The following is an 18,535-nucleotide window of genomic DNA, read 5'->3' as shown; positions in this document are numbered from 1 at the left end:
CCCCGACAATCTTCCACCTTGGGCGCAAGCATTCTGGCGTTGGGACGCTACTTCACTGAAGAACCGAGTCTGCAAAATCATGCATCAAAACAAAGATGACCTATCCGACAGTTCAAACCCTTGGCTTTCCGCTAAAGCTCTGGACAAAGCTACCTATTTTGAGTGGCTTACGTTTCGAGACCAGTATGCAAGTTGCGTGCTTACTCACCCCGCCGATAAGCTTGTAGCTATCAATGGCATCGCGAGATGGATATCCCGAGCGACAGGGGATGAGCTTGTTGCTGGTCTGTGGCTTGGTCACATAATTGAAGAGCTATGCTGGCGTCGAATAAAAGAGAAAAGCAGGCGTCGAGAAGAACAGCTATACTGGCATCGAGAGAATCTAGTCTCTCAAACGAAAATATGGAGAGCGCCCACGTGGAGTTGGGCTTGTCAAGACGATGGCATAAACCGAAGCTTGTTGACCAAGTTTCATATGAATCATGAAACGCGACATGCTGAGGCTGAACTTGTTGAGATCAAGGTGGAGGCTAAAACCTCTGGCGGATTGGAGCGTGCGTCAATGTCAATCAGATCTAGGCCGTTGCAAGCCACTTTCACGGCTTGGGCCGGCCATGAGATTCCGCTTCGCGACGACACTCGCTGTTTTGGTACATTGAGATTAGTGGATAGTCGTGAGGAGCACCCAGGTGTACTGCAAGAATTCTCTGGCCCAGACATGGAATTCCACTTGGATAGACAAGATACCTACCTAGGTACAGGACAACCAGATCCACAATACGGATACATCGTTGTTTTACAACAATGCGTTCACGGCCAGCATTCCAAAGCAGATCGCAAGACCGGAGCCTCTGAGAACCAGGGAGGAGAGATAAATGGCAAGGAAGAAAAGGCCGATGGCAAAGAATCCGTCGAGGCTATCGAAAACCCAAAAATATCATGGGTGGAATCAGACAGTGCAGAAGCACTCTTTCTCCAAACAAGGGATAATATTACGTTCGAGAGAGCAGGACTCATTCAGTTTGGAGGTTCCAATGCAGTTGGTCGGATCCTCGAAGCGCATTACATCGCAGAAGAGAGAGTGATCACGCTGGTCTGAGTATTTGCGTATCCCATAAGGAAGGGGAAACGATTACTGCAGACCTAAATCATTTCGTAATACCTGCCACCCAGTCGTTATGCGAGCCTTCAAGACCTTTCTCTCCTCAGAGCCTCTATCTTGTTAAGACCTTTGCTCGGCTGCGCTCACTACGTGTACTGATATGATATGGAGAACCAAGGGCCGTTACTAATGCAAAGCCAGGTCTCCGGCACCGCATAGCTGGGGATACGGTGATCGCGCTCGTCCAAGCAAAGCCAGCATACCTCATCAACGATCAAATTCAGATCTTCGTAAGTAACTGTGAGGCTTGGTATCGCAAGCCTGGTCATGTGAGCAGCAAAGGACACTCGAAATGTCTAATAGGAATGGAAACAATTGTAACATGCCACAATACTTCAAGCATCCAGACATTGGGATTAACACGGATGAAATTGACACAGAGAATGCGATTTCACGGCACAGCTGTGTGATGGTTATGCAGCAGCTAGATCACGAACTTGGATACAATGTGCTTCGTGGAAGCGCAGTCAACAAGCGGGGACAGCGAAAGCGATAGTGAGGGAGTTGATGAAGCTTCCGAGAAGAGAACAATGAGAATCCAACGGCGCGGAAGCTCTGTCTCTTCACACCCATGACAAGATAGCCTTTAATAGAACAAAACCTAGTCACTTCAACCGCTCTCGTGCCTTCGATAGGATACTCGAGGCGCGTCGCGTTGCTGGAGAGCGGATGATCACTGTCATCTAAACAGACTCGTTGCCTGACGGAGGACAAAGAGCGCACTTCACCGAGCTTCTTGTGGATAGCTATTGTATGTGGCCGTACAAATCTAGCCTCGTACAAACTCTATGTTGTCGGGATATCCATTACTCGAACACGTTTGTTGCACGTACGAATGCAGTATGGGGCGTTGGAGTGAAGCGGGCGTTGCCGTTGCGCATCCCTGCACAGTGTTTCGCGCTCGGTGGAACTAGCAAAGTCTTACGGTAATTTGGTCGTACAACAGTTGGCATGGAGGGCTGCAGCCTTGTCGATCGCAAAAGCTGAATTTTGGAGCGTTGAGTCGACTGAATTCGAAATCCCTCGCTGGCCTTGTCGGGAGAATCTGAGCGCTCACCCGTGCGTGCTGGGCATCCGCATCTGGTTTAGTGACCAATGCGGACCGCGCATGTCTCGTGTCGCAATACAACAAAAGCTAAGTGCTGACGGCTAAGCAGCACGCTTGCTCTACCACGATGTAGAAGACAGGGCGCGCTCCATATTGCCAGCTTATTTGTCTTGTCAGACAGTCGATACTGACCGATGCGGTAAGGAATATCCAGATTCAGAAGGAAGCTCTGCCGATTGTAGTGCTTGATTGTCTGGTGACGTATTCAATGTTGCTAGGCTATCCCCGTGTCTGTTCACCGTCTTGCTTGATGTCGCTTATCAATGTGAGCAGCATAGCTCATCGGCTGCGGCATGTTTCAACACATTAGATGAATCTCAATTGGGCCAGAGGAGATAGATCGATATAGGCGTTGATTATGAGGGAGAAAGAGAGCACTATGATGCCAGGCAACTAGAGCATGTCAGGGCCGTTGCCAAGGTACCAGGTACAATCACAGCACGGATACCAGTACTAGCGAATAATCCCAGGGTCACCTAGAGCTTCGAATCTCACACCGGCTTTCCAGTATGGAGACGTCCTCAGCCTCATGCTTCATTCTACTCGGTTTGGCGCAGGATGCGACTGTCGTGGCAATCCCTGCCTTCCGCGCGAAATAGCCATCGCAGTCGCCGTGCAATACAGGTTGCTCGAATTTTTAGGTACATTGCGTCGAAAATCTCTGTTCAATCTTGCGAATTCCGAAGATGACCACAGCATATGGTTCTTGCACGTGGTCCTTCAAGTGTCTAGTCGGTGTCTTCTCCTGACTCTAGAGCGCCTAGTTCAGTCCCCTAGACCTAGTAATGAATTCCTAGTATTAACGCGACCCTACAGTGGAGGTCTTATCTTGGCTCGCTCTACAAGGTATGATGTAGGTACCGTGCGTTCCTTTAAGACCCCTATAGAGTAAGGCCGGTTTACGGTGAGGCCGCGACTGCGTACGATACACGACCGATCGGCAATGGGTGCCGAATGCGCAGCTCTGTTCCAACGTCAACTTGGATTGGCACACGGCGAAGCCGCAGAGTACGTTAGCACCTGCCAAACCACCAAGAGATTGGAATACGAATCACACCGAGATCCGGACCTTCTGTACAACGACAGCTTGGGGTCTTTGGTTTGGCGGTATCGTCATCCGGTCCTTTGGAGCATAGCCATACTGTCAGTATCAAGGTAGTGATGGGAGTTGTGTCTCACGGAGAAGTATAAATGCCTTCAGTTCCCTCTCACCATTTTGATTATCCACCGCACTCAGTCATCAAATCATCGATTCAATCACTTAGTCACCCTTCCCTAGGATCAAAACCGTACGAATGATTAACTTCATGTCTCGAAGTATCCTGCTAATCGTTGTTTATAGCAACTCTACAACTCTTCCCCGCCAAAGCCAAACAACTTCCCAACGCCAACATGCAGCTCACCACCATCCTCTCTGTCGCTATCCTCGCCCTCGGCGCTGCGGCTCAAAAGACTGGACCTAACGGCAAGCGAATCTGCGCTGGAGGTGCCATCTCTTGCGAGTACCAGAAGGGCCGTTGCGCCAACATCTGCGGCGACTCTCATGCAGACGGCTCTGGTACCCCTGCTTTCATCGACCCCTCTTGCTCCTGCCCGGAGGGTCAGGCCGACAACTTGTACACTGGTGCTGCCTGTATCGATGTTTTCCGAGCTCTTGGCCGTCAAGGCTGCTAAGCGATATGGACAAGTCTACTTCTCTTTGCCATTTAGTAATTACGGTTGGAGATATGTAACGGGGTTTATGGAGCGTCAGTAGGGCCTAGTAAATAAGAATTCTTGTTTTCAATATTCGATCACTTTGATGGGCTTGAAGCGACGTAACACTCGCGGCAGGCAGAATTCTTAGCATCTCCCTTTGTGAAAGGCCAAGCTAAAACTAACCCTTGTTATATAACACGAGAGGTTCCTTAATAGCGAGCTAGTCTACCTCAATGCAAACCAAACGGCTGAGATTACGGTCACGATACCACGTGATTTCAGCTCATCTTATTTGCTACTTTCGCATTGGAGTCTACCGGGATAGGTGAATAAAAGACGTGCTATCATAAATTCTGCATGCTATCCTGTTATCAGGCTATGGATCTGCATGGCGCATTCCTTCGTTGGCCGAGTGCGGTACAACAGGTGTGGTTACACAACAGTGATAACACACCTGGGCTTCGAGGTCTATCGAAGTGAACCTCACCCGCCAGATTCATGAGCAAACGTCCAGAATCGAACTCTTACAAAGATATTTGCATCAGCCGCGTCGGAAGCGATCTTAAAATCCATGCAGATGACAGGAACGAGAGTCGTCAATACGTCCCAGTCTGTCGCCGAGCTGGCTGACAAGCTTGTCTCCATCTATACACTCAGACGGAAGAAAGCACTCTCTGAGCCAGTCATTTACATCGACCTTGAAGGTTCGAACTTGTGTCTTGAAGGCTCAGTCTCTATCTTGACCCTTCTCATCGACCTAGAGACCTCACCGAAGCAGGCCTACCTTATCGACGTTCACACACTGGGCGAAGAAGCACTCAACACGGCAGGTGTAGGGAAAACCACTCTAAATGACGTATTCCAGGATGAAGAGATCCCCAAGGTCTTCTTCGACGTTCGCAACGACTCCGACGCATTGTTTTCTCACTATGGTATCGCCCTGCAAGGTGTCGAGGACGTACAACTCATGGAGAGTGCCACACGAGAGACTACTGAATCGAGAAGATACCTCAACCGACTGAAGAGATGTTTCGAGACGACCTTTTCGTGTGGGTTCTCCCAACACCGATTAGATTGGTTAAAGGCCAAGAATACGGGAGAGAGACTGTTCGAAGCCGACCACAAGGTATTCGACGAGCGACCGATCCCAACACCAATCATTGCATACTGCGAAGGCAATGTCCGATGCCTCCCCCAGATACGTAACAGACTGATGGTGGGGCGGTCCCAGCAATGGCATGACCTCGTGCTTGGCGAAATAAAGAAACGCGTTGCATCGACTCACGCGCCGGACTATCAACCTCATGGCAAAGATAGGGCTCTAGCTCCGTGGAGTCCTGAACAGAACGCAGCGTTGGACAGATTAAACTGTAAACCTACCATGGAGGAGTACTTAGAGGCGTTGTAAATTCATGGAGATGAAAACGAAGCAATAAGATGCATCTTGCGTTCAGCCGTCGGCGAATGGAAACGGTGTCCATGACAATGTCGTAGCTGCTAAAGTTCTTTTTTCCGTGCTCCTTCCGCAGATCGATCGGACTTCTGCTTCCTATAATGATACTCGTCTCGCACCCTTCGATCATGTCAGCGATGAAGTGCATTTTTCCCAACTTAACATCTTGTTCATCTTATACTTGTGGACTTCAGCAATTTGGTGTGTGTGGTAGATAGGACATTGAGCAGTCGTCCTTGCACAGTGGAAGTCTGATATACAATACTGTACATATATCTACATACGAACATGGCGCGCAATCATGCTGTGCGATCGCTGTGCACCTCCTCATCCTCGTCCTTCTTGGTGGTCTCGTATCGCTTACCACGGAAAGCGTACACACCCCAGTTGCTGCAGGTAACGTCGTGTGGGTCTAGGTCATTCAGATCCCACCTCAGACTCCTGAACAGGTTCTCGCCCGGCTCAAGCAACATGTCCATCTCATTGCCAAACCTCTTGTTCAAGAAGTCGACATCCTGCTGCATGTCCCATGGGCTGTATCCGGTTGCGATGATAGGAACCTTGGTCTCGAGGAGAAGGGGTAGCGTCTCCTCCCATTCGTGCGCGGAGGCTGGGTTGCCGAAACCGGGATGGAAGACGACGAAGCAGTCAAAGTACGGGTCGTACGGGTAAAAGTAGCCCGTCTTGTGGATGTTGTGGTAGTACTCGACGAAGGTGCTGATCTTCAAGGAGTTGCTGATGCGGTCCTCGACAACAGCACCGAAGGGATTGAGAGGAGTGCGTTCGGGCAGCGGTAGTTCCTTCTCGCGGTTTGCCATACTCTCAGGGCCGATGAAGTTGAGGGAGAATTGTACGCGGTGGAAGAGGTAGGAAAGTTGCATCCATGTTTCGCGGGGTAGGGAGGATTCTGCGCGTGCGCCGAGAATGAAGAGGCGGACGGATGGCGGAGCAAGGCGGGCGTTTTTCCAGGTGTCTCCACCACCTGTTCGTGGTGGGTGAAGAGTGTGACGGAGGGCTGTTAATGTCAGTATCATCCCAACTGGTCAATCAAAGCCTACGTACCGCTGAAGCTCTTCAACCCCTCGGGTGTCATGCGCCCGTTCTTCCGGATGTTGTAAGGACTCAATTCGTTCAGAACACTCGCGATCGTGATGGGGTATGTCAACAGCTTTGTCGCCTGGCGCATCTCTCGGTCCTCGTTCAGCGCGTCAAAGTCTCGGGTGTACATGTATGTATCCCAACTTGTCATGTTGACCAGAATCTCCTCCATCTGGGGCTCCGCAAATTGGAACTCCTTGAAGAAACGCCCACTTCTCAGATCATGGTCGTCTTCGTTGATTTGTTTCAAAACGTCGCAGACCTCCAAATGCGCCTCGTAGTCGTCGGCCCAGTGCTCTTCACAGCAGTATACTGGTACACCACAGTCTGGACACTCGAAATCTACATGGGCGGGTGGGGCGCCTGTCTCGGATGACTTGCGTGCCTCTAGGTCCATGGGGTTGTTCGCCGGACGTGTCGGCTGATGCGAGGGGTGTGGACAGTAAGCATGCTGGCGCATAAACGCAGCACGTTTGCGTATTTCGGGTATAGGTGAATCGGAGAAAGAATTGAAAAGGTTGTCCTCGGTCAGGACCAACTTCCGTCGATGACCCTCTGGGTCAATGTATTCGAATGGTTCGAACGGCTTCTCAAAGGCCCGGTTCGGCGTCGTGGAGAGGTTACGCTTGGGCAGGGCGAGCTTTGGCGGTGCTGGACTTTTGGTGGAGTGATTCCGTTGCGATGACACCTTGGGCGCAAGCTGGCGAAGGCCTTGCGACGGCCGTAATTGAGACCTCGGTATCTTGACTAGCGACAGACATTGTCTGCAGGTATATGGCGTCCTCATTGTGAAGTCTTGACTCGCAATTGGTGTTTGCGGCAGCTGCGATATCGTGACATGATCGTCTGCGAATGTTAGCGCGGCATCGGTCAATACAATCGCCGATTGGTCACATCCCCTCCGAAGATATCATCACCCCTCCCATTCTTCGATGTATCAATTGCAGCACCATCACTGTCAACTATCAATCCATAAGAGACACATGATGTATCCCATGTAGCACCTGCACAGATGCAACTTTAGGATTACTAATCATGCACGCCTGATGTACGAAATGCGCGGATGAGGCTGATGTCCATACGTCCCACACGACCGCTTCGCTACTGCAACAACTCCAAGAGGTCAATGTCCGAGATTGTACTTCGGCAGGCGATAACAACAGTACTTCCAGGACATCGGAACGCCCCTGTATCCAATCTCCTGGCTAACGGAATCTTAACAAACGAATAGGAAGCCAAGATAGACAAGCCGAATGCACGTCGCATCTATACTCTAGTCGATGTGTTCGTGCTTACGTCCGTGACCCTTAATATAAGTAACACTCCGCTTCCGTCACAACAAAATCGCTCTACAATGCTTCTTAAGCAGTGGTGACTGCGCCGGAATAATTGTTTCAGAATGCCGTTCGTGGAGAATCTCTACAGCGATCGCCATACGGTACTATACTTCCCCGCAAGCTAACCCCAGAATAGCAGCATAGTCGCAGCCCTCATAAACGTACATGTAGTACAACCACTCCACGCATTCCAACGTCAATCCCGTTGCACTCCAAAGGAAAAGGTCTCGTGCTCAAGATGTCGCGAACACCTCGTTTATCACCTTTCCTTTGCACATTCATCCCAGTTTCGACAGCGTTATCATTATGGTCCACCACCCCTGCAAATAGCAGCGACATCATCCGCACCACCTACCCGATCGGAAATGGTCGTCTTGGTGCAATGCCAATTGGCCCACCAGGTACTGAGACACTTACTCTGAATCTGGACACTCTGTGGTCAGGCGGTCCATTTTCAGCATCTGTAAGTCTGGATACGTCTGGTACATACTCAAGTCATATACTGATGCGACGCATAGAACTATAGCGGTGGAAATCCAAACTCTTCCGTTGCTGAGTCTCTGCCGGGTATTCGGGAGTGGATCTTCACCAATGGAACGGGGAACGTGACAGAATTGCTGGGTCTAGATGACGCATACGGTTCCTATCAAGTTCTCGGTAACTTGAGTGTGACCGTTCCTTCGCTGATGGATGCCGATATTGCCAATTATACGCGTACACTGGACTTGAGCAACGGCATTCATACCACCTCGTTCAGCTTGAATGGTAGCCATATCGAGACTGAAGCCTTTTGCTCGTTTCCGGATCAAGTTTGCGTCTATACGGTTCGGTCTTCGAATGGACTGCCAGCTGTTGAAGTAAGATTGGATAATGAGCTGGTCGACCCTGAGCTGCGGAACGCTACCTGCGTGGGTGGCAACGGCACGGAGTCCGGTTATCTGAGACTGGGGGGTGTGACAGAGCTTGGTCCGCCTGAAGGTATGCGGTATGATGCGATTGCGCGAGTGGCATCCGGCAGCGATGTCAATACGAGGTGCGATAGCAGCACCAATCTGCTGACCATTGCATCTGGCAACAGTACAAATAGCGTTACGATAGTGCTAGGCGCTGAAACAAATTACGACGCAAAGAAAGGAACACGAGAGTCTGACTACTCATTCCGCGGCGAAGACCCAGGTCCAGCCGTCGAAGCAACGACTTCTAACGCCGCTGCGAAAACAATTTCTGGGTTACTGAAGCGCCATGTCGACGACTTCACTTCTCTCACAGGTCGCTTTACATTGTCTCTTCCAGATCCCTTGAAGTCTTCCCAGACACCAACATCAGAAGTCATCGCACGCTACAACGCAAACAACACAGCGGGCGACCCGTACATCGAGAACCTACTCTTTGACTACGCGCAGTACCTTTTCATCTCCAGTTCACGGCCAGGCTCTCTTCCCCCAAATCTTCAGGGACGATGGAGCGAAGGTCTCTGGGCTGCGTGGTCAGCAGACTACCATGCAAACATTAACCTGCAAATGAACCATTGGACAGCCGACCAGACTGGATTGACCGACCTCCAGTCACCATTATGGGATTACATGACTGACAATTGGGTTCCGCGCGGTAGCGAGACAGCTGAGCTACTATACGGCGCACCAGGATGGGTGGTACACAACGAGATGAATATTTTCGGTCATACCGGAATGAAGAGTGGTGCTGAGTGGGCAAATTACCCAGCTTCTGCCGCATGGATGATGCAGCATGTGTTCGATCATTGGGATTACTCGCGCGACGAGGCGTGGCTGCGAAATCAAGGATATCCGCTTATGAAAGGTGTTGCAGAGTTTTGGCTCAGCCAGCTTCAAGACGACATCTTCAATGACGACGGATCCCTGGTTGTCAACCCATGCAACAGCCCCGAGCATGGTCCGACAACATTTGGATGTGCGCATTATCAGCAACTCGTACATCAGGTATTCGAGGCGGTGCTCTCCACGACGACCATAGTGAGCGAATCAGACACTGCTTTCATAGGCAATGTCACCGATTCGCTCCAGCGGCTTGATAAAGGGTTTCACGTTGGATCGTGGGGCCAGATCAAAGAATGGAAGCTTCCTGAAGAGCCATATGGTTTGGAATTCATCAACGACACCCATCGCCATCTCTCTGAGCTAGTCGGCTGGTACCCCGGTTACTCGCTCTCCTCCTTCCTTGATGGCTACACCAATAGCACCGTTCAGGATGCTATCCGACAGAAACTGTACAGCCGAGGTAACGGTAATGGCCAGGATGCCAATGCCGGATGGGCAAAGGTCTGGCGCTCAGCTTGTTGGGCCAGACTGAATGACACAGATCAAGCTTACTATGAGCTCCGGTATGCCATCGAGCAAAACTTTGCTGGAAATGGATTCAGTATGTATTCCGGTATCGAAACGCCATTCCAGATCGATGCAAACTTTGGGTTTGGAGGCGCCGTGCTGAGCATGCTTGTCACGGACATGCCGACAGCTGTGGGTGGTGAAGAGGATGGAAAAACTGTGGTGTTGGGTCCTGCGATTCCAACGAGCTGGAGCGACGGGAGTGTAAAAGGATTGAGATTGAGAGGCGGCGGAATTGTCGATTTTGGGTGGGATGCGAACGGAGTCGTTAAAGATGTGAAGACATATGGTAAGCTCGAAGGCCTGACCCTGGTGAACAAGGAAGGTACTGTGCTAGGGTAGTGAGAGAAAAAGCAGTAGAGAATACGGCCTTCGACTATTATTCAGTGGCCTTTTTGGGACCAGCCAATTCACCTCATCTAGCGATTTGGACCTAGCACCAAATCATGTGGATATATGCCATGTTTTCGGTGCTTCCCATCTCTTCTTATCGACGACAGAATCTTTAGAGCAGCTTGAACCCTGGGATGTTTCAGTTGCAGAAGTAGATGCCACATCCGCGACATGCACCACCTTCGATGACTGCGCCGCAACCTTCGAATCGTCCTTGTTGTCGAACCAAGAAGGCGGATAAAGTAACTGTAGATTCCTCGCACCTCTACGCTTGTTCCCCCTTTCCAAACGCCCTCCCTCGACATAGATGTTCGCATTGTGACGACCGTTGGGTGGGCTTTGGCCCTCGTTCCTCCAGAACAGAGGACGCATAAGTGGTATGCAGGCTACCAGGATCATGACCGCGGTTTCGAGCTCGCTCAAAATCATGGCGAAGATTATATTCGGTGTTTTCGGGATGTCGCCAAAGTCCAGCTTCCAGAGAAGCTTCTGGCGATAGATCGTGATAGCTATAGTCCTGCAACTAAGGTCAGCTCATTGCAAACGTGAATATGTCTGTCGCATGTACGTACCCGATGCCTAGTCCTAACATGACAATCGCAACCACTTTGCGACTCCACGGCATTCGTAGGCGGAATATGTACGGCATCGGCAGCACGATAATGACCATATCGATGATGAGGTTCAACATGCCCTGGGAAAAATAGAACGGGTTTTGGCTGGTGCACTTATCCGGATCCTTCCATGCCTGCGCGAGCGGTTTACAGATAGACAAGGCCGTGATCAAATCCACCAATATCCAAACGATGATTGTTGCTCCCGTGTAGCGGCATATGACGAGCATGGATGTGTTGGGTATGATTGAAGTGTACGTGAGCAGGACGGATAGCTTCGAGAGACAGACAGTGATATTCCAAACAATGGTCATGACTAGCACGCCTTTGAAGAGGATGTAGAGCACGTCGATGCCGAAGCGGGCGACTATGGTGTACATGTCAAAACCGAAGGCGCCGTAGTACGCGAGATAGATGCAATTGGCGCATAGCGCTGTGTGTGAGACCTAGGTTGTGTCAGTAGGTGTGCTTTCCTCACAGATACTAGTTGCCAGGCATATGCGATCGACGTCTCGAGCTTAACAGAGCGCTGTGAGATGGAAACATGATATGGTACCAAGGCTGCGACGATGCAATAATCGCTGTAGTCGAATTTCCTGCGAATATGTTTCGCGACAAGACGCAGAATGACTGCAATCCAAGCTATCGCGATGGACGCGCCAGACAAAGCCAGAATCCAGACCTGCAGGTAATTTTCGATGGGGATGATCATGTTTGGTGATTAATGAGAGTGATGAAGATGGGAGTCGCGATAGCCAACGACAAAGATGTTGAGCGCACTCCCTCAAGACATGCAGAGAGTTGGAAGAGAAGACTGCGTGACTCCAAAGATGCCGCACTTGCTAAAGTTACTCGTCATACGGGTTCGTGCGTGTTGTATAGAATCGTGGATCACCTGGCTGGCCATACTTCTTTAATCAGCTGAGGGGACAGCATATTAGAGGATTCTATCCTTTACATCCTGCACCAAGAAACTTCGAAGGGATCTCTGGATACTGCAAAGTATGTAGATAAGTAGTTCGAAGCGATGGCTCAAGTGAGTTTTGAATAGCTCCCGAATAGTAGTTGAATAACAAAGATGTAGCCAATTACAATAGCGGTCCACTCGGAGATTTGTGCCTGGGCGCACGGAAAGTGGGTCGGCCACACTTTATCGTCTTTCCAAAACTCTTTATATTACTGTAGCGCATTGCTTCAATAGGACTACGCCTTGCTTGATAGGTCAGAACGTAAGCTGTATCTCACTTTCGTCTGATGCGGTAAAGTAGAGCTGTTGGAAGCACGTTAGCAGACCAAGAGTGTTTTGGTGAAGTCTTAACAAACGTGAGCGACTCAGATGTCTGCGCAGCTTGTCCATGGAACGGCCAGGTACGTTACAGTCTTGAGTTCTAGGGCTGTTTTGATGTTCGAAATGCGCGTTGGGCCGTCGTGCGTGATGACCCAACACGCACGGTACGTACCGGTAGCGTGCCTTGGCTAGTTCACTCGGACGAAATCAGGAGCCGCGCTAACTCCCGAGGTGGATACTGCGACCAGTCTTGCAAGACGTGTCGATATCACTCCGATTGGATGACGTATCGACGGTATTTCGATGGGACGACGTATGAACTGTACCTCGATTTCACCACGTACTGACAGCACTTCGACATTATTTATCAGCATTGCCCAGCTGCGGGTGTAGCTATTGATCGTTTGCTGCAGCTGTCCATCGAGTCTATAGAAGCTAGATAGTCTATTAGTAAGCATATTGACGGGAGTCGTCATGATATTGGTTGATGTCACGTCTCCTCAGTATTGACTTAGAGACCTCGGCAGTGTGCTGCATCATATATAAGTGACCACCTCCACGCGAGGCGGGACATTACTATCATCCCATCTACACTACTATCAACACCAGCTCAGTATCTCTCACAAGATGTCTCACCCAACATACGTCTTCGGCTCTCACCAGATCGAATCTTTCACGAAAGACGATCTGCAGGCTCTTCTGGACATCCTCAAGAGCAGAGACATTCGAAACATTGACACTGCCCGCATCTATGGCGACAGTGAGAAATGTCTCGGAGAGGTGAAAGCTGCCCAGTCGTTCATCATTGACACCAAATCTCCAGCATTCGCTCCGAGAGCGCTTACTGGCTCCTCACTTAAGGATGGTATTCAGACATCCCTCTCACTCCTTGGAACCGAAAAGGTCGATATTTATTACCTCCATGCTCCCGATGACGAAACCCCCATCGAAGAGACCGTGGATGCCATTCAGGAGCTACATCGCCAGGGCAAGTTCGAGCGCTTCGGTCTTTCCAACTTCCTACCCGATGATGTACGAAAGATCCATGCGTACGCAAAATCAAAAGGCGGAGTTGTTCCTTCCGTATACCAGGGCAATTACAATGCCTTTGCTCGCACGATTGAGCAAGATCTTTTTCCTATCCTGCGCGAACTAGGTATTGCCTTTTATGCCTACTCGCCACTCGCTGGTGGCTTCTTCGCCAAGAATCCGGACGACTTGGAGAGCAAGAAGGCAGAGGGGAGGTTCGACCCATCGACATTTGGCGGCAAGATGTATAATACCATGTACAACAAGCCCACTGTGATCGAAGCCTTGAGGCAATGGAATAAGATTGCGGAGTCAGCAGGCGACTCGGGCGTAAACCTAGCCTACCGCTGGGCGGTCTTCAACTCCAAGCTCGATGCGGGACTTGGTGACGCAATCATCATTGGAGCAAGCCGGCCAGCGCAGCTGGAGAAGACGCTATCAGCACTTGATGCGGGCCCTTTGAAGTCTGAGACAGTGCAGCAAATCGAGCAACTGTGGAAACTTATGGAGAAGGATGCACCGCTGGACAACTACCACTCCTTTGCAAAGGCCTCCATGTAAAAATCACTCATATATTAGGATGTAAATAGACCTACTTATATAGAACCGTAAAAACCACTGTTCGTCTACTATCATACATTCAACACCTTTCAGGCGCCTAGAAACTCCTGCACTAGTTCGGAGAAAGCCTTTGGAAACTGGAAGAGGTGACCATGTCCGGAGTCTGGGAAGACTTGCAAATAGGAGCCAGGAACCTTTTGCTGGAGGACAAAGTCGCCAGAGGAAGGTGCTAAGACATCGCGTGTTCCGGAGGTAATAAAAAGCGGCGCCTTGATATTTTTCGCTTGCTCCAGGTATGTGGAGTTCCGGGTGAAGTCGAGGATAGCTTTGAGGTGTCTAGAGGTGCCAGGCTCTTGCACTTGGTTCGTCTTGTTCTCGCCTGGCACGTTCCGCTCGGTGATGCGATTAGCGTAGTCGATAGCTGCAGCCGTGCTAGTGTTGGAAGGGTAGAAGAACAAGCCCAGGCCTTGATCTTGGGGAACTACAGGCTGGCGAGCAATAGCAAAAGTCGCATCCGTGGCCAGTTCAATACCAGGCCCATTTCCAACAATCGATCCAGCGATGACAGCCTTCTCCACAAGGTCAGGGTAGTTGATGGCAATGTGCTGCGCAACACCGCCTCCCATAGAGAAACCGAGCAAGTTGCCCTTTTTCACTTTGATAGCCTTCAGGAAGGCAACCGCTGTGTCACCCTGGGCCGCGATAGAGTCGCCGATCTCGCCAGTGCTGTGACCGCACCAAAAACCCGGTACGCGATTTGGTCGCCATTGACGTCAACGTATTTGGTCGGGACGACTTAGACCAACTTGGCCGGAGGGTCAATTAGAGCAACTTCTCGACATCCACTATATGGCCTTGTTATCTTCCATTCGGATATTCCCTCGACATTCTCGTAGTAGGCTTACCTGACAGCCAGTCCGGAAGGAAACGCGGCCACGCTTGATGCGCCGATCAGGGCGGTAAAAGAAGTGAACCACCTCATTTTCTTTCTTGCGGATGCCGGATTTTGTTGGTCGAATGGAGTTCTGATCAGAGCTGGTGATTGTGAGAGGTGTGATCACTGTCTAGGCCTCCGCACTTTGGTCTATATATGACAAGAGGACCTCCAGAATGATTTTCTAATCATGGTCCCGGCCGATCCTAAACTTTCACTTGTAGCTTGATAGCTAATTTCAAAGTGCCCATTGCTTGTGCAGAAACGCATGGGGAACACCGCGGTGTCTAGGGATGTGGTATGATCGGAGCATCGTTACCATACACAGTGGTGGTACTGTAAACTACGATTACTGATTGGAAAATAAAGATCGCTTCCCGAGCAACAGTGGTCGGACAGATGATAGGCCGACGCGCCTGTTGATCAATCTTAATAGCATGATTAGATGCTATAGCAATGAGAAGTGCAAAGCTATCTGCTTACCCGAAACGATATGCTTGGTTTTACTGGGATCATACGTGTTTTGTTCTCGCGAAAGTTATGAGGCGCGATGAGGCGTGATGAGACTAGGGGTGCGGACACCTTGAGTGGCCGGGGGCTAGCCAGCCCTGCCTACGGAGCTGGAAGCGAGCCTGGACGGGCATTGTCGCCGTCACCAGGCTAACGCACCTTTTGCCACGAGCTTACTTCCCATCGCGACTTCGCATCAGACGATGGCCAAACTCACGGACCTCTCTAATGAGATCTTACTTTCCATTGTTGCATACTTCACATCGGGCGATGCATCCGATGTTGGAGCCTTACTGAGCTTATGTCGAACGTCCCGCACGCTAGTATCTGTCGCGCGACCGGCGCTTTACACTTGTGTGCAATTGGCAGAGCCAGTGGCAGACCCTTTGAAATCTCTCAAGCTCTTCCTCGAAACTTCGATAGAATATCCCGAGCTAGCAAATAAGACGCGAGAGCTGATTTTATTCAACGACCGAGGAATACGCTACGAGTGGCCTGACCTTGGACGCGATGACACATTCATGAGGTTATCAACATTGATAGGAGGGCATGATGGTGAGATCGAACCGGAACTCTGCTACAAACCGCTTGCGTTATACGTTCTTGCCCGAGTGCCAAACGTCCAACATGTTCACCTTGAAGCGCAGATCGAACCTCCACGCGCGCTGCTAAAACACATGCACGAGAAGAGAGATACCGACACTTCATTCCTTGCTAAGTTGAAGACGTTCCACTTGTAAGTACACCTACAGAACATAGAAGCTGCTTAGCGACTCAGCACCTGCATTCAGGCCCAAGCTGCAGATTTTGCTGACTCAAAGATCTGCAGGCACAAGCAATATGAGAAGGGACCAATCAATCTGGAAGACTTTATTCCCCTCATGCATTACCCTGCCTTCGAAAGATTCACAACCGAGAGCGATGTATCAGACATAACAGGCGAGCGTCCTGCTACTAACACAGTGACACACACAGTAGCTGAACTGTTTTGGAGCTTGGGATCGCTCTCTATCATGAAGGCACTCTTGTACGCATGTCCACGCTTAACCGTCTTCAAACTCATCATTCCAGACGGGAGGCGCCATGATTGCATGATGTGGGACGTAGCCTACCAACCACTGGTTTGCCCTCGAGATATGGTGAAAGCGCTACTAGAAAACCATCGGCGGATTTTAGAGACGCTGCACTTGGACTTTCGTTACTACTACGACCTTGGTGATCCAGATTTTCAGCAAGACCTGTGGGAGACTGGTGTGGGCCCAGATGACTATATCTGCCCCTCATTTCGCGACTTTGAGCATTTGTCGCACCTGACGATCGAATTCGAGAAGCTCGTTAAGCTCGGTGATCTACCGGTGTCACTCAAATTATTGAAGCTGCAACGCTGCCAGTTCGCAGATCTAGACGCGACATATCTTCAGGATCTTGCACGATTGAAAGAAACATGGTGTCCAGTTATTGAACACGTCGAAGTAAGTGGCCACGAAGTCACTGACCATGCCTTCGTCAAAATTCGGGAACATGCGATTTTCTTGGATCTACCGCTCCACGTGTCAACGGATGGACGGCACCTTCTATTCCAGAATGTGGGGTACCATTTAGAGATTCAAAGAATGGAAGTTTGAGGCTAAAATCCGCCATGACTTGAGAATTGTTGGCCAGAGTCAGAAGAAAAGGAATCAAAACTGCCTGAACCACGCTTCCGATCCATTGAGTACTTTTCCATACCCAACAAAGCCGAAAATCTGGAAATGTGCGAACTTAGTTGTAAAGTGCACGTAGTAGTGATGGGATTTCATAATGGTGATGCAGATAAGAGAAGCTACTATATAGGAGCTGTCATATCGTTCTCCAACCATTGGACGGCTTTCCCCGGCGTTGGATCGACGGATAAGAAACCTGGTTTTTCTCGTTACCAAACTCGATTCTTTGTCGTCCAGCCCACGTGTGCGGATAGAAATATCAAAAAGATGCTGTCGCACAGATCAGCTACACCGCGATTACTGTGGCCATATGGTTCCAATTCTTGCTGTAAATGGCGCACAAAGTATCGCCACATCCTCCGGACCCTATTTTTTCATCCTAAAGACGATGAAGATTTTGAACAATACATAAGCCTGATCACAGTGTTGTTTCCAAAGTACCAGACTAGAGACACTTCGCCTCACCATCTTTTCTCATAATTCGCGAGCACGACCCTCATCTATGCCTATCCTAGTCATCGTTTTAGCTCAGCAATCCATCACTAAAATTACCGACATAGTCTCTTTATACATCGTTCTAGAAATGCACAACTCCATCATCCCTTTGGTGGTCACCGTGGCCACTGTTGCCCTGGCCTCCCCCGTTGCCGAGCCTGCGGCTACCAGAATGCCTGTCGCTGCCACTACTACATCCGGTAAGAGTCTGTAAGAACTGAAATCGAGAAATATTCTGATCTTGTGCACTGATCCTCAGGCCTCTTCTCTGACGGTGTCACCACCTCTGTCCCTGACCATGATCAGACTCATCGTAAGGCCGACTTCGCTCAGTTCGAGCAAGACGAAGCGTTATTCAGTTCAAGAGAGGCTCAGAGGCAGCAGCAAGAGGCCGAGGACTTCCACTATTATTACAGCGAGGCTAGCGCCAATGAGGAGGGCCCAAGTCAGAGGGCGTGGAAGGATCATCGGGGTATGACTGAGAAGACGGACTGGAACAGGCTAGCGGAGAAGAGAGATGGTAAGAGAAAGCACGGCGTCGTTTGCAGCATCTTGTAGGTTCTGGGTAAGTCTTTCGCAGGTTTACTTATGAGGGTGCCTGCTAATTTCCTAGAAGTTTCGATCAGGATACGAAGACGTTATTTGGCGATTAGACCATGACGTAGATCTAAGTAAGGTTTTCACAGCGCCTACAAATAGGACCAATACAAGTTTAACTCGTCGGATCATGAACAAGTATCATTTATGGTAACAACTATATCTTACTATAGTGCTCCGCCAGCCATTCTC

The 18,535-nt window shown here is 50.1% G+C and overlaps 9 protein-coding genes across 9 annotated transcripts; 6 read left to right on the top strand and 3 right to left on the bottom strand.

Moving 5' to 3' along the window:
• Nucleotides 1-475: 475 nt before the first annotated feature.
• On the top strand, nt 476-1,099 carry J4E82_001680 (uncharacterized protein; the record flags this gene model as incomplete). The annotated part of the gene is made up of 1 exon (XM_051727988.1): nt 476-1,099. The coding sequence occupies one exon, from the start codon at nt 476-478 to the stop codon at nt 1,097-1,099; it is 624 nt and encodes a 207-aa protein (XP_051592343.1).
• Nucleotides 1,100-4,539: 3,440 nt separating this feature from the next.
• Nucleotides 4,540-5,376, top strand: J4E82_001679 (uncharacterized protein; the record flags this gene model as incomplete). The annotated part of the gene is made up of 1 exon (XM_051727987.1): nt 4,540-5,376. The coding sequence occupies one exon, from the start codon at nt 4,540-4,542 to the stop codon at nt 5,374-5,376; it is 837 nt and encodes a 278-aa protein (XP_051592342.1).
• A 344-nt stretch (nt 5,377-5,720) lies between these two features.
• J4E82_001678 (uncharacterized protein) lies at nt 5,721-7,306 on the bottom strand (the record flags this gene model as incomplete). Its single annotated transcript, XM_051727986.1, has 2 exons — nt 5,721-6,436; nt 6,484-7,306. 2 exons carry the CDS (start codon nt 7,304-7,306, stop codon nt 5,721-5,723), a joined length of 1,539 nt encoding a protein of 512 aa, XP_051592341.1.
• A 788-nt stretch (nt 7,307-8,094) lies between these two features.
• J4E82_001677 (uncharacterized protein) lies at nt 8,095-10,561 on the top strand (the record flags this gene model as incomplete). The annotated part of the gene is made up of 2 exons (XM_051727985.1): nt 8,095-8,319; nt 8,375-10,561. The coding sequence occupies 2 exons, from the start codon at nt 8,095-8,097 to the stop codon at nt 10,559-10,561; spliced, it is 2,412 nt and encodes an 803-aa protein (XP_051592340.1).
• A 102-nt stretch (nt 10,562-10,663) lies between these two features.
• Nucleotides 10,664-11,938, bottom strand: J4E82_001676 (uncharacterized protein; the record flags this gene model as incomplete). The annotated part of the gene is made up of 3 exons (XM_051727984.1): nt 10,664-11,129; nt 11,185-11,672; nt 11,783-11,938. 3 exons carry the CDS (start codon nt 11,936-11,938, stop codon nt 10,664-10,666), a joined length of 1,110 nt encoding a protein of 369 aa, XP_051592339.1.
• Nucleotides 11,939-13,141: 1,203 nt separating this feature from the next.
• J4E82_001675 (uncharacterized protein) lies at nt 13,142-14,104 on the top strand (the record flags this gene model as incomplete). Its single annotated transcript, XM_051727983.1, has 1 exon — nt 13,142-14,104. One exon carries the CDS (start codon nt 13,142-13,144, stop codon nt 14,102-14,104), a length of 963 nt encoding a protein of 320 aa, XP_051592338.1.
• An 89-nt stretch (nt 14,105-14,193) lies between these two features.
• J4E82_001674 (uncharacterized protein) lies at nt 14,194-14,872 on the bottom strand (the record flags this gene model as incomplete). The annotated part of the gene is made up of 2 exons (XM_051727982.1): nt 14,194-14,796; nt 14,843-14,872. The coding sequence occupies 2 exons, from the start codon at nt 14,870-14,872 to the stop codon at nt 14,194-14,196; spliced, it is 633 nt and encodes a 210-aa protein (XP_051592337.1).
• An 879-nt stretch (nt 14,873-15,751) lies between these two features.
• On the top strand, nt 15,752-17,173 carry J4E82_001673 (uncharacterized protein; the record flags this gene model as incomplete). The annotated part of the gene is made up of 2 exons (XM_051727981.1): nt 15,752-16,284; nt 16,378-17,173. The coding sequence occupies 2 exons, from the start codon at nt 15,752-15,754 to the stop codon at nt 17,171-17,173; spliced, it is 1,329 nt and encodes a 442-aa protein (XP_051592336.1).
• Nucleotides 17,174-17,918: 745 nt separating this feature from the next.
• J4E82_001672 (uncharacterized protein) lies at nt 17,919-18,304 on the top strand (the record flags this gene model as incomplete). The annotated part of the gene is made up of 2 exons (XM_051727980.1): nt 17,919-17,952; nt 18,006-18,304. 2 exons carry the CDS (start codon nt 17,919-17,921, stop codon nt 18,302-18,304), a joined length of 333 nt encoding a protein of 110 aa, XP_051592335.1.
• Nucleotides 18,305-18,535: the final 231 nt, after the last annotated feature.

The sequence above is a fragment of the Alternaria postmessia genome, assembly GCF_024291825.1.
Source record: "Alternaria postmessia strain BMP 2775 chromosome Unknown scaffold_6, whole genome shotgun sequence".
In the NCBI taxonomy this organism is placed as follows: domain Eukaryota; kingdom Fungi; phylum Ascomycota; class Dothideomycetes; order Pleosporales; family Pleosporaceae; genus Alternaria; species Alternaria postmessia.
Note: the sequence above shows the minus strand (reverse complement) of the source record. Positions and strands in the feature narration are given on the sequence as shown.